Raw genomic sequence first — 12943 nt, forward strand, 5'->3', positions numbered from 1 at the left:
CGAAACCATGCAGGATTCTGGAATCTAGGTGTAGTCTCCTCCTTGCTACAGCATAAGGTCTACTACACTTTGAAAGCTAAGCCTCCCGCCCACTATACAGGACTCCCAAATATAGGTGCAGCCTCCATCTCGGTATACTGTATGATTAAACCTACTGCACTGTGATACCAAGGCCTCTGTCCCACTATACAGGATTCTCAAATCTAGGCGTACCCTCCATCTTTATTTACCATATGCCAAACATACTGCACTGTGAAACATAGGCCTTTCTCCCACTATACTGGATTCTCAAATGTAGATGTAGCCTCCATCTTTGTTTAATAGATGCAGATACCTGCTACAATATGAAACCGAGGCCAAATGTTTTAGGACTCTCAATTATAGACCTGGACAAATATTGCCCCAGACGATCAATCTCGCAGCCTATGGTACGTATATCTCACACCACTAGTGTGGACACAGGCCGCAGGCACGGCCAAGAATCCATGCACAATAGAATACGGCTACGGCTGAGCACATCCGGTCTAGTTCACAAATAGCCGTCCAGGCTGAAAACCCCTGACGTACCTCAACACCTCTGCCACTAGCATACAGCAACCACCACCCGAAAGGAACCCGGTATAGCTGGCCTCACATAGACTCTCACAACAATAGTAAACTATATCTAACCCCCAACAGCACCCACCCATGTGTCTGACCGCTCCTGGGCTGCTTAGTCGAGCCTTGCCAGCCACCCAAGTCTTAGAACGGCAACACGCACACATGCATCTCCTATGCTAAACTCCCTAGAATGTCCAACCACATTGACCACGATCACCAAGGGCGTTCCAACCAAGGAAAAAGCATATTGAGGGCACACAAGTGGGGAAAGAGCGCTATATAAATAACAAAATACAATACTATACAATAGAGTCTTATGGAATCAGCTGGAAATTACCACCTGATAAAAGCAAATGGACTCCATAGGAATCCATTGTAAATGTGCATGCACTGGTTACCTTTCGGGCAGCATTTAAACTTTTCCACTAAAGTGGTGGTGGAAAGGGGAAGAGTACAGGTGCTTCTGCCTATATTTTAAATTCTCGTTTTTCCACCACACAGTGGAAATTTGGAAAATTCCACAGAGATGATTGTTTGCACAAAAGTGCACGCAGATGCGGTCAGGTCAATGCAATTAACATGAGGATCGAACATTGTCCCCAGATTGCGTTTGAGTAACGCAGAGCATAATTTACCAAGTGTCCCATTTATCAGTGACACTGATTTCTGTAAGATCTTAAAAAAATCTGGACCAACAGTATCAGAAAGTGTGGTGTGTGATAATGAGCTATTTTGATAAAGTTTGCGCTGTGCTACAGAACTACACAACAAAACACAGTACAACATAAATTCCCATAACACAACACACCTTTTGAATTGCCGAAGGATCGAGGTCTTCCCGCACTTTTTGATCCTGTTCCATTCTTTCCTTGGAATGGCCATTAACCTAAAGCAAGACAGAAGAAAAAGGAAGTTTGTTGCAAACAAAACGATGTGGGTACACGATGCTGGGTGTTACAAACAATCCTTGCAAAAAGCTGTGCCAATTTATAGAGGCACATCATTCAAACCTAACGTTTTTCCATTTGTTTTAGGTACAGTCACAAAACGTAACATATTCAGTAGGAAACTAAAATTTCACTTACTGAAGCTTCAAATTCGCCTTGCACCAAATTCCTGTCTTCCCCCGGAGAAGCTTAACAACCTAACAGCATCTTCAATAGGAAGGCCCGATTTCTAAAATACATGTCGTACTTTGCATCTGCAATATGAAAACTTGAGCAAAGGGAGACTTTTTCTACTGCACCATCTCAAATAGAATCACTTCTAGGACTTCCTAAGGCAAATCATCAGTTTTAACATCCATTTCAGAGGGCTGGCTGTAGGAAAGGCTGTAGTCGCCCGCAGCTGGAGTGTCCCTTCTAACACATGCTTGGGTATTTGCTTGTAACTGACGATGAATGGGAGATAATGAAGATCATGTGGGTTCGCAGGAATACATTATGGTCACTAAACAGAGAGCAAAATGGGGCAAGCATAGGTCATACGGTTTGCTTCAGTAGTGGTGGCTGGCGTTGACCATGGGGTGATCCCAAAACCCAAAGAAAATCTCTGGGAGTCCACCAGCACCCAAGGGTACCAAGGGGAAAGCCGTAATTGACAGCCTGTGCCTATCCTCAGCTGCTTGACCCCCGAAAGAAAGGTTGGCCTGGCATACAGGAGGAGGCAAGAGGCTGTGTGTTTTCGCTACCAAATAATCCCACAGTGAACGTGAGTGAAGCAAATCTAGGTTTCGAATGGAGCGCTTGTAAGGGCTCAGTTTTGCAAATGAAGGGTCCATTTTCAAAATCATACTCAATAGTCTTGTCAGGCAGAGGTGGAGGAATCAAGTCTGTGGCTGGAACAAGAGTTGTTTTTCTGGCAACTGCTCATAACAGCACTTATGCAAGATTGGTGTGCATCCAAGGAAGAAAGTGACATGACATCTAACAAGGCCTATATTCCTAACACTGATCTTAGAGTTAGAATGTCTTACAAGGTAAAATACGGACAGGATGCAATAGGTCTTCTCTCTTCATCTCTACTATTCACATGATTTGTATACGCTGACAAACCTTCATGCCAGGTTTCAGGATCCAGTAGGCTGTCTCATTCTTTGCCACAAGGTGTTTGTTTGTTTGTTTATTTTATTTATATAGTGCGCCTGACCCAGGGGTATCTGGGCGCTTAGGAAGTAGGGTTACGGTTACAGGTGAGCAGATTATACATAATACAAATATGTACAGATACCCAGAGAGACAGGAAACATGGGTGTTTACAGCAGGCAAGTGATCAGTGCGAGATGCAAATGATCTGCTCGAGACACACTGTTGAGATTTAGGGTTAGCTTTTGTTAAGTAGCCATGAGATGACAAGACTTCTGAATTCTTCAAATGATTGGGTGGCAGGTGCTGCTGCCCGAGTGGATATTTGGGAACTGTCATTTCTGATTCCTGTGTGCAGTAGGGGGTCCACCCTCTGGATCATGTTGTTCAATTGCCCTATTATTGAGTTATGAACTTTAGCTTCTACTTCGGAATTATGGTGTCCGTTGCGCTGTTGTTAAGTTTGGAAATTTCACTTCCACTTTGAGAATGCCATGAGTGTTGCCATGAGTGTTCTCTGTTTTTTTTACAATATTCAATTGGATTGGTGTACACTTGCAAACACGCCACTTTCCAGAATGCAACAGTGGTTTTGTATTTTCCCAAGATTAAATGGAAATCTATCATAAGGGGGCCTTCCCTTCAGGCTCCTAGAGGCCATGGGTTGTCTCTCCTGTGTACAGTGCGTTTTGTTTTGCTCATTTGGAAACCTTCACCACCAGTTACATAATGCACCAGGCACCGAGTGCAGTATTCAATTACACTGTTAAAGGCTTGACAAATGAACTAAAAGCCCATGGTGTAATATTAGCTTGTTTTCCTTGCTGCATTTATTAGTGGCTACTGGGAAATGTGTGCTCTTTACAAAATATGCCAGCATGCACTGTGGCTCCACTCCTGCTTCTCTATCTGGTGTCCTCATTCACTTTCCTGGTTCCTTTCCGGATTCTGGTTTGGCTCAGCAGTAGGGAACCTCCCTTGTTGCCCTGCCTCTTTCCAGGAGTCATTTGTCACTATCCTATGCCTCCCAGTAGTTGTTCTCTCTCTCAGTGGCCCTGCTTACCGCCTCATTATCTGACCTTCAGCTGTGGATCCCTCAGGACTCATTAGTACACTTGTTGGCTTGAACCTCGTGTCTCTGGTCCTCAGCATCTCTCTGCCCACTGCAGGGATATATCTCGATTCTGCTGGTATTGGTTTGGGCCTAACTCTTTCTATAATGACTTGATGCAATGTGCAAAGGAGACCTTGGTACATTAGGTCCAAAGGGTCCAGATACATGCTCCGTAGAGTCTTCAAATATGGATTGGCAAATCTGGTGACTGCCCAAGGAAGATGGCGGTCCATGGCTCCACTTCTTTTTACAATTCCCGCCTTTAGTCTATACAACAAACAGAAAATCGTTTCCGCAATTTTTAGGGTCCTGAGAACAATATTGTTGCAAAAATAATTTGTTGACGCTAGAGTACACTCCTTACCTGAGGTCACACAGCAGAACAAAACACTTCAATGTTTGTGACGTATGTAAGAGTCAACACATGCTCTAAAATGCCATCAGGCAAAAAGTACTCTAAATTAAGATAAAATGGATGATCTGTTTACAGCTACTCAAGCAAACCCCCTAAAGTGTGAAGTTTCAAAAAAACGATAAATGGAATATGCACAACGTCATAAATAAAACTCTGGCTAATTCTTGAGATGAAGGAAGCTTTGATAATAAAGTGAGGTGAGAAATGTACAAACTCCCAATTTCTAGTTTCCCTTAGGGATTTAGATACTTCCATCACAAAGTCCATTGAAATCATATGTGATGATTGAGGTGGGGCTAGGGAGACCGTGTTAAGTGGACTTGTGTAATGTGTGATCTTGCAGCCTGTGGATCTGCGGCGCACGTCCATGAAAACCCTCCTCCTCCTGAACATGGTGCGTCTCCTTTTTAATTCACAGCGTTTTTTGACTGGAATCAGACTTGTTTATTCACTTTGCACTGGGCTTGTTGCACATCTTCTGCCTGGGGCAATAGTGTGACATTTCCGGAGAATCCCTGCTTAAGAACCACAATTATATATAAACAAAGGGCATGCCAAAAGGAGCTCATTGAAATAGATGTTTCTGTTCTACAAACTATATACATGCTACCATTTTAAAAGGAAGTGAGCAATCACCTATTTCTCAGCTATAAAGAGAAACATTCTCAACATGTACCACACTGCAATATGTCAGTGTTATTATTAAAACTATTTTATTATCGTAATGATTGGTCAAAAATATATTGTTTGAAAAATAAAACAAGTGGTTAGAAGCATTTAAACTTTGTCCACAAATACTACACACAGGGAACCTATCAAATGTTTTCCATTATTTTCACGTATGGCATTTACTTAGAATAAAAACATGTTTCATCAAGCGCATATAACCTATTTCTGGTCTATGGCCATTTCAGGCTGTAATTTCTTTCTCAAAAAAGCTTTATTTATACAATATCTGTACGATATGTGCATTCATATTGGATAAATCACTGGAAAACAATTATGGTACATGCAATTGGGATGGTTACCCCTTAAAACGAGTGCATCATAAATGATGAATTAGGGTTGCCAGACATTTGGTCGAAAAAAATTGGTCGACCAAACAAATGGTCGAACCAATTTGGTCGAAAACCAAATGGTCGAATTTTTTTTAACCCTTTTTTTTAACCCCCCCCCAACCCCTTTTTTTCCTCTAAAAACCCCTTTTTTTACTAAACGAAAACCCGAAAAAAAAATTTAAAAAAAATTCGACCATTTGGTTTTCGACCAAATTGCGTCGACCAAATTGCAGTCGACCAGTTTTTTTTCGACCAGTTGACTGGACACCATGAATTAGGTTATCATTATTGACAAGTTTACCGCTTTATTTCGGGGGTTTTCTAATAACTAAGCTTGGAAAAAAGCGCATTGAATATTATTTAATTGGGAGGGCTAATATCTGTGCACCTACTGTACCCCACACTGGCAGGTTAAAAAATAGGAACAGGCCCACGAGTGCAGTGCCACAGTGCTGCTAAACTGAGGTCTGAATTACTGAGATCCCTTTACTTACTTGAAAAAGAAAACCATACCTTACCCCAGGGATGGAAATGTCATGTTGCAAGCTACTAGCCAGCCATAAAAAGCCACTCACGACCTCAATTCCATACAAAAATCATTGTATGGTGCAGCCTACTACAAAACATGACTCCCAAATGTGCAAATGGATGCAGTATGCTTAAAACATCAATTGCACATGACTAAATGCTCTGCAACCGAAGTTACAAAATGGCAGGGGTGGGGGAGAGAAGAACTTACTTTAGTCAATGCCTTTACCAATTCTTCATATGAATAAGTTGCAGTTTTGGGGAGGTCCAGTGTGGTCACGTTCTGTCTGGCATCAACCTACACCTGCCGTCCTTTTTGCTAAGTTTGGCTTATTGAAAGCGTCTTTGGGGGGCTGTCTAATTATTAAAGCTCAGGGAACCAGTCTTATCCCATAGGGTAATACTCAACCAGTTACTTCAACTCTGTGCTTATCCGATTTGGCTGTCTCTAAACGTTCTGCGGTTTTGTAGAAGGACGCAGGGCGGGTTGAACTCAATTCAACACCCACAGGCACTCATTATTTCAAGCACGACTATATATTTCACCCAATTAGTCCATTCTTCTGAGCCGCAAGCTAAAACACAGTTACACTTCGCCATGTGCACATTGGGATCAGGGGTTGACAATATATAAACAATGACATCCAGAAGGAGCTCATTTACATATAGTTTGCTATCTGACAAAGCACATACATGCTAATCACTACACAGGCCCTTTTTTCATCTTTGTGACACGGAAGGTATGAGATAATATAGTCAAAACCAACACAAAACAAAGCGAAGATGAAGATACTACAATTAGGTGAAGGCCCAGCCATTACAGTAATCTGAGACCCTTCTAAATGATGGCACGTTTATATGTGCAAAGAAAGGTTTGATGCTACGTTACTCTAGTTTTAAAAAAAATCACACAAAGTCCAAGTGTTTATAGATGTATTGAACTGAAAATATTTTGCTGAGATGGTGCAATACATTCGTTTTCAAAAGTCCCATAGACTTCATCGTCACAATATGGCCACGGAATGAAATGAGTACCAGTAATTGTGCAGGACATTTCTTTCACGTTCACTTTAAACTCTACTTGCTGCAGGAAGAGTATGGATGGAAAAAAGTCCAGAGCCAGCCACCTCGTATCCACAGCAATGCATGTGAGACTAGGAAAGACACATTCCACCAGTCATTGAAAACAATTCACAATTCCAGCAGCGAACATTTTAGCAAGGCACACGCTACTCACAGAACACTGTTGCATATATTTTCTTCACACAATGTGGTGCAAGGAATCTTAAAGTTGGACCCAGAAGAAAATAAATATCCATGGTATTACAGAGCACTGAGGGACAAGCGAATCTCCTACTTTTGGTTCTTGCCGACTGTGCTAAAATAACAGTGTGGTATCAGCAAACCTAACAAAAGAAACCGTTCTAAAATAGCGAAAGCAATACCAAGCAAGAAAAAAAAAACAGGATTCTCCCCTGACGACCCATTATAGAAAAATTGTTAAACACGTGTAGAAAGAGAAGAGAAATGTATGAATAATTTGAAAGCAAAAAGTGAACAAACCTTTGTTTAAAAAGTGATGATACATATGCAACAAAATAATTAACACAAATAAAACCATAACAGAAGAAAAAAAAGAATAGAGTGGAAATTGTGATATTTCGATAAACTCGTATATGTTACCAGCCTGAGAAAATAACATATGACTCATTAAGCTGGCGCACTGAGAAAGATATTACTTGGAAAACTGTTATTACAGAGCAATGTATACATGTGGGTTTTAAAAACACACAGTCCAAAAGCAGGATGTCTTGCTTTGCATTTACTTCACTCATCGTCTAGAGTGGTTTATGAAGATGCTTAAAATCCCATGACTGCAAGCAGTTTTCAGTTTTCAAGTAAAACGTCACCTACCTGGCAGCCCAATCCATACTTACCTGCAGTGATTCCAATGCCCAGTTAAGCTTAACAATGGCTCTTTGCACCAATGTGTAAACTAAAGCCAGAGGTACGAGGTACGTACGCATTTGCATTATTCTCTGGACAATGCACGGCTATTTAACTGCAGTTCCTTATGCTTACGGGCTTGCATAAGATGCAACTAAAACAAAATATGTTGCCAAAATCCAAATGGTGCAAGGTCCACAGTTCTTTCAATGTACTTTATGCTTAATAATGGCTTACTGGCTTGCAACCAATGTGGCGCCTGTACACTAAAATGAAAGCCTATTTTACTGGATAGAGCTTTTCCTCATAACAAGTATAGTTTTGCTCTGCCAGAAATTGTATTGTTGACAGTAGCAGGATGTGGGCTCCATGGGCATCTCACCTCCAACTCCTTGCCCACAGCATGCATCACCCACAACAGCTGCCGTGTGCAGGGTAGGCCCTGTTTTGCCACGTTTGCAGCATGATGTCCATGTCTCTGTGCCATCTCGGTAATGGCCGCCACCATTTTCACCAGCATAAAGCCTTTGCTCGGCTGCTCCGACCCTCCGAATTGCTGGACAATGACTGGATGCCTTTCCCACCTTATGAACTAATCCAGGGCAGCCGGAAGGCAAAGCTGTCTCCCCACTGAGGCCCACACCAAGGCCTTTGTCCTGTCTGTCCTGCCGGCGGTGCCGGCAAACCCCCTTTCATCTCTCCTTCTCCCCTGTCTTTGCTGTTGCCATTCCGGATTGGATTCAGCCCTTCTTCCTCAGCTGATTGCTCCATCACCACTGATAATGGCAAGGTAAGCGCTGCAGCCTTTCACCACATTGGCTGCGCAACCCCCAGACTTTTCCCCCTTTACCTGCCATCTGCTCCTACGACACTGGATGAAGACCCCCCCTGCCCTCTTATCTTTCCTGGCTGATCCACATCTCGTCCTCCCGTGGCTTCAGTCCTCCCCTCCTGGCCCCTTCCTTCTCCGTTATCCTGGGACATTGCCTTACTGTCCTCTCGGTTCCTTGTCTCCCTCCTTGCTCTTGGTCTTGATCCCCGGTGTCTTGGCCTCCGGATTACGCACCGTTATCTGCATCAACCTGCCACCCCTGCCGCTCTCCTGAACTTCTCGACTCTGTGACTCATTCAGCCTTGATGCTACCATGGGACATCTTCACCTTTTCAGCTGCAACGCTGCTGTTCTGCGCTAGAGCTTCCTACCTGCTGCTCAGTTATCACCTATTCCTGCTACTTATTCCAACCTCTGCCCTTCTGATTTTTGACACTGCTCCTGTTTGTTGCTCTATTCTGCCCAGGGTTGTGAGATTGATGTTTTTTGTCTGTGCTTTTCCCTGCCCATTCCACTGTCTCCGCTCTTCCTACTTGTTATGTTGTTCTTCCCATCCTCACCTTTATCCCTTCTCCTCCCTGCATCCTAGCATTGTCCCATCCTCCCCTTCCTGCATCTTCCCTACCCCCTCCCCTGAACTTCTTTTGTTCTCGCACGATCTTAGTATGACCGTTCTTGATTTTTTTGTCCACCTTCCTTGTTCTTTCCTGACCTGCACTCCCCCCTCCTCTAATCCCCCTTGCTAACATTGCCTACCTGTTGCTGCATATTTGATGTGCCCCCTGCACACTGATGTGGCCTCCCTCATTGTGCTCCCATAAAGTTGCTTTCCACTTGTGCTCCCCTAATTGTCGCTCTCCTCAATGTGCTCCACTGATTTCGCTTTCCACTTGTGCTCCCCTAATGTTGCTCTCCTCATTGTGCTCCCCTGATGTCGCTGTTGTCTTCTGTTCAATTCCTTCTTGCTAGCCCGTCTCCTTATGATAATGCCTTCCCAAACCCTTACTCTCACCTTTCTGCTCTCCAACACACCTGTTCTGTGCGTCATACCTTTCCACTTTATAATTGTCCTTCTTGGCCACACCCCCACCCCCAGCATTTCCCCTCCCCCTTTCCACCTTCTATGTTACAGCACTTGCATGATCCAAATTGTCTCTTGGCCTAGTAGGATCGCTTGGTCTCTTGTTTTTGTTTTACTCTTCACCCCTGCTCCATCCTAACCTGCACTTTCTTTCCTCCCGACTCCCACACTTTTTTCATGTTCGGCACTTGCATGATCCGAATCGTCTCACGACCAAGTGGGGACGCTTTTGATTGTTTTTCATTCCTTCCTCCCCTTCCTCTTCCTCCCCCGTTTCGAGACCTTTTAAGAACGTTTCTGTTTTTCAAGATGACAGACTGGGCTGATGTAGGTTTTTTTGGTCTATAGAGCTTCGTGAAAGCACAAACAAGCTTCCCCACCTGGAAAATGGACTGTAATCCGAGCTAACCAACCACTGTGCTCAGACAATTAGGGAAAACACCTGAACCTAATACCAATCATTGATTAAGTGGGTGGGCCTGGTGAAGTATAAAAAGTCACAACTCACAAGTGGCGGTGTGGGAGTTCGATGTTGGTGGTTTAGTGAGTTGGAGATTGCAAATCTGTGTGGTTCGGAGGTTGGAGGAGTATGGGGGTAGCAGAGAAAGTTGAAGAATGTAGTAAGGTGGCAGAGCAGGAGAAGGAGAGGAAGGTGGTGCAGGAGGAAGGGAGCAAAGAAGAGGATCAGGAAATAACATCACAGTAAGCAAAGAGAGGAGGCAAAAGAGGGTAGACATCAAAGAAGGAGGAAGGAAGTAACAATCAAGCGAATGGAGTGAAGGCGAGGAGTTGAAGGATAAACTCACCCAAGAGCTGTGTAAGCACATACTCCTGGAAAAACCAAAACAGACAACTGGGGTTTTAACAATGTTTATCCAAGGTTTCTCAAAAAGGGTTGATCGGGTTGCTCACCTGTAGACCATTGCTTACTATTAGACACACTGATAGATAAATATCGCAGAGTCTGTGGGGACAAACTTATCTGTGGCATTTTTACATCTAAGGCAAGCTTTTGATGGTGTAGACAGCAATATACTATGGTCCAAACTAGTTAAATTGGTGAGTCCGGAATGACATATTTAAATTACAACCCTTGGTCTATAGGAAGACATCTTTGGTGGTTAGGTGCCGTTCCAGGTTTACATCTAATTTTACCTTTAATAGCGGAGTTGGACAGGGTTGCCTTCTAGCTCCGCCATTATTTATTCAAATGCTTGCAGACTTTAAGTCATCTTTTGATGAACAACAACTTGTTTCTCCTTCCTTAAATGGTAGAAACGATCACTCCCTGATCTTGATGGACCTGACGCCCAATCCAAAGAAGTCTGACCACTGCTAAGGCCTATTTTGAATAACTTAATTTAGGACTGAACCTAGGAAAAGAATGTTCATTTAAATGGCACCTTGAAGGCATATACGAGCAAGTACTTGGGTATCACTTTCTTGCAAAAAAGGTTCATGGGCAGCACACAAGATGAGGATTAGAAACACGCTGAATTTAAGAATCGGTTGTGTGAGGTACTGGAGTAAGGAGACGGACACAGTCTTAAGCGGTTCCCAATTATTTTGTTTAAATAATAAGAGGGTTCGGAAAAAGGCCTCATTATCCCCAACTCTATGAGGGGCTTCCCTGCTTCAACAAAACAAACTCATCAGATGGTCGCCAGGGTGTCCAAACAAAATGTCCAGAGTCCTGTGTCCAAAACCTATTCTGACCCTCACACTCGAGTATTGGAACCTACTACAAGAGAAAATAAATAATATGTTGGCTGCCTGTCTGCAGCATGTCTTCTGATGAAGTTGCCTCCCTGACTAGTAAGCTAAGTGATCCCTGTGCGCTCTTCTTTATCCCATAAATGCAGGGGGGCACAAACCCTTCCCTAGTCTTTGTGTGCCAGGGGAACACACCCTTCCCTGGTCTTTGCTTCCGTTACTCCAATGTACGTTTGGTTCTCCAGCACTGTATATCCTCGTTGCTTTATTCTAACGAGTGTGGGCCTGTTATGTGTACTGGCCTTCCCTGGCCAGTACTGGCCTTCACTGCGTATAGTTGTCCCACAGCTTTGTTATACATACACTATATGAACTATTGTTAATGTTACCTCTTCTTGGCAAAGTTTACTTCCCTTCTTAACTTTGCCTATTTATTTGTGGTCCTTATCTAAGGTGAGTGTAACTGTGTTTTTCCCCAGTGACTGGAACGGGGAAGAGTAGGTACAGAACATCAGTATTCTGATCGATAGCCTCTTGCACCCATCTCTCATTCTTGTGGTGGTGTGTTAGGGTTTCCACACTGCAGGACACTTTACACGGTATGCTGCTTCAATTCCCTTCAGTTCCCTCCCGCTCACAAGTCCCATTTTAACCCCACACAAATACCTTCTTTCATTCGGGTTTCGTCATTTATGCACAATGAAGCAGAGCGAGCCCATGGTGTTGAAATCAATGATTAAACTGAACATTAAATAAATAGGCAGACACAACTTCTCCTGTCTACCAGTCTTGACCTTTTCTTTAGAGCATTGTTTTTCATTGTAAGTTACATTATTCCACTCTATAGATTCATCATTTTTAAAATTGCATGTGACGTCCTATGTATCTTTCAAACGGACATTTCTAATACAGCAGTCCCATTCATAAACTTTCAGGCTCATTTTTCTTACTCTACATCTGAATTCAGTAAGCATGAAGGAATCCAATGCACATTTGAATCAAACTATTTTGATCAATAATTTTAAAGCAATACACAGTTTATTGAGAACATTCAATTGAAAACAGAGCAAAAGTGCAAAGAGCATTTAAGGCGAAAAGCATTTCAAAACAATACACAACAGCAATATATAGACAGAGAGATCAAAATCGATAAACACATCAAATATACTTAACCATGATGTTGTGCAAATAGCACAATTTGAAACAAACCACAGAATGTGCTTCTTAAAAGAATGTTGGTAACCAAGATCCCTCATCACCAACAAAGTCCAAACACAGTGGGCCACTACTCTGTATAACGTGGGGACAGGGTGAATTTACACCTACTCATGAAGTTTACACAAGAAAAATCCACAAATGGATCTAAAATGTTATTTGAACAGTTTTCCACAATGCCTACTCAAGTTTCGGCCATTTGGGTAGTTAAATGTTCAATAAACCCGGCCTTCTTCAGGGAAGACAACTTCAATCATGGAGTGGAGTATTACCTTACAGTAATCTGCACCGTAACTGGTTCCTCTGCATGTCTTTATGATGAAGGTGCCAAAAACTAGCACTCTACGAGAAGAGGC

The 12943-nt window shown here is 42.9% G+C and overlaps 1 protein-coding gene across 4 annotated transcripts in view; it reads right to left on the reverse strand.

Annotated features, from left to right (window-relative positions):
* Positions 1–12943, reverse strand: part of CAMSAP2 (calmodulin regulated spectrin associated protein family member 2) — an 820267-nt gene that overhangs the window by 387443 nt on the left and 419881 nt on the right. For all 4 annotated transcript variants that reach the window (XM_069641228.1, XM_069641227.1, XM_069641226.1 and 1 more), the window contains exon 4: positions 1409–1486. In XM_069641228.1, coding sequence (XP_069497329.1) covers positions 1409–1486 — 78 coding nt within the window. The remainder of the gene's footprint in view (positions 1–1408; positions 1487–12943) is intronic.

Source organism: Ambystoma mexicanum, chromosome 1q (genome assembly GCF_040938575.1).
Source record: "Ambystoma mexicanum isolate Mex_15411 chromosome 1q, UKY_AmexF1_1, whole genome shotgun sequence".
Lineage (NCBI taxonomy): Eukaryota > Metazoa > Chordata > Amphibia > Caudata > Ambystomatidae > Ambystoma > Ambystoma mexicanum.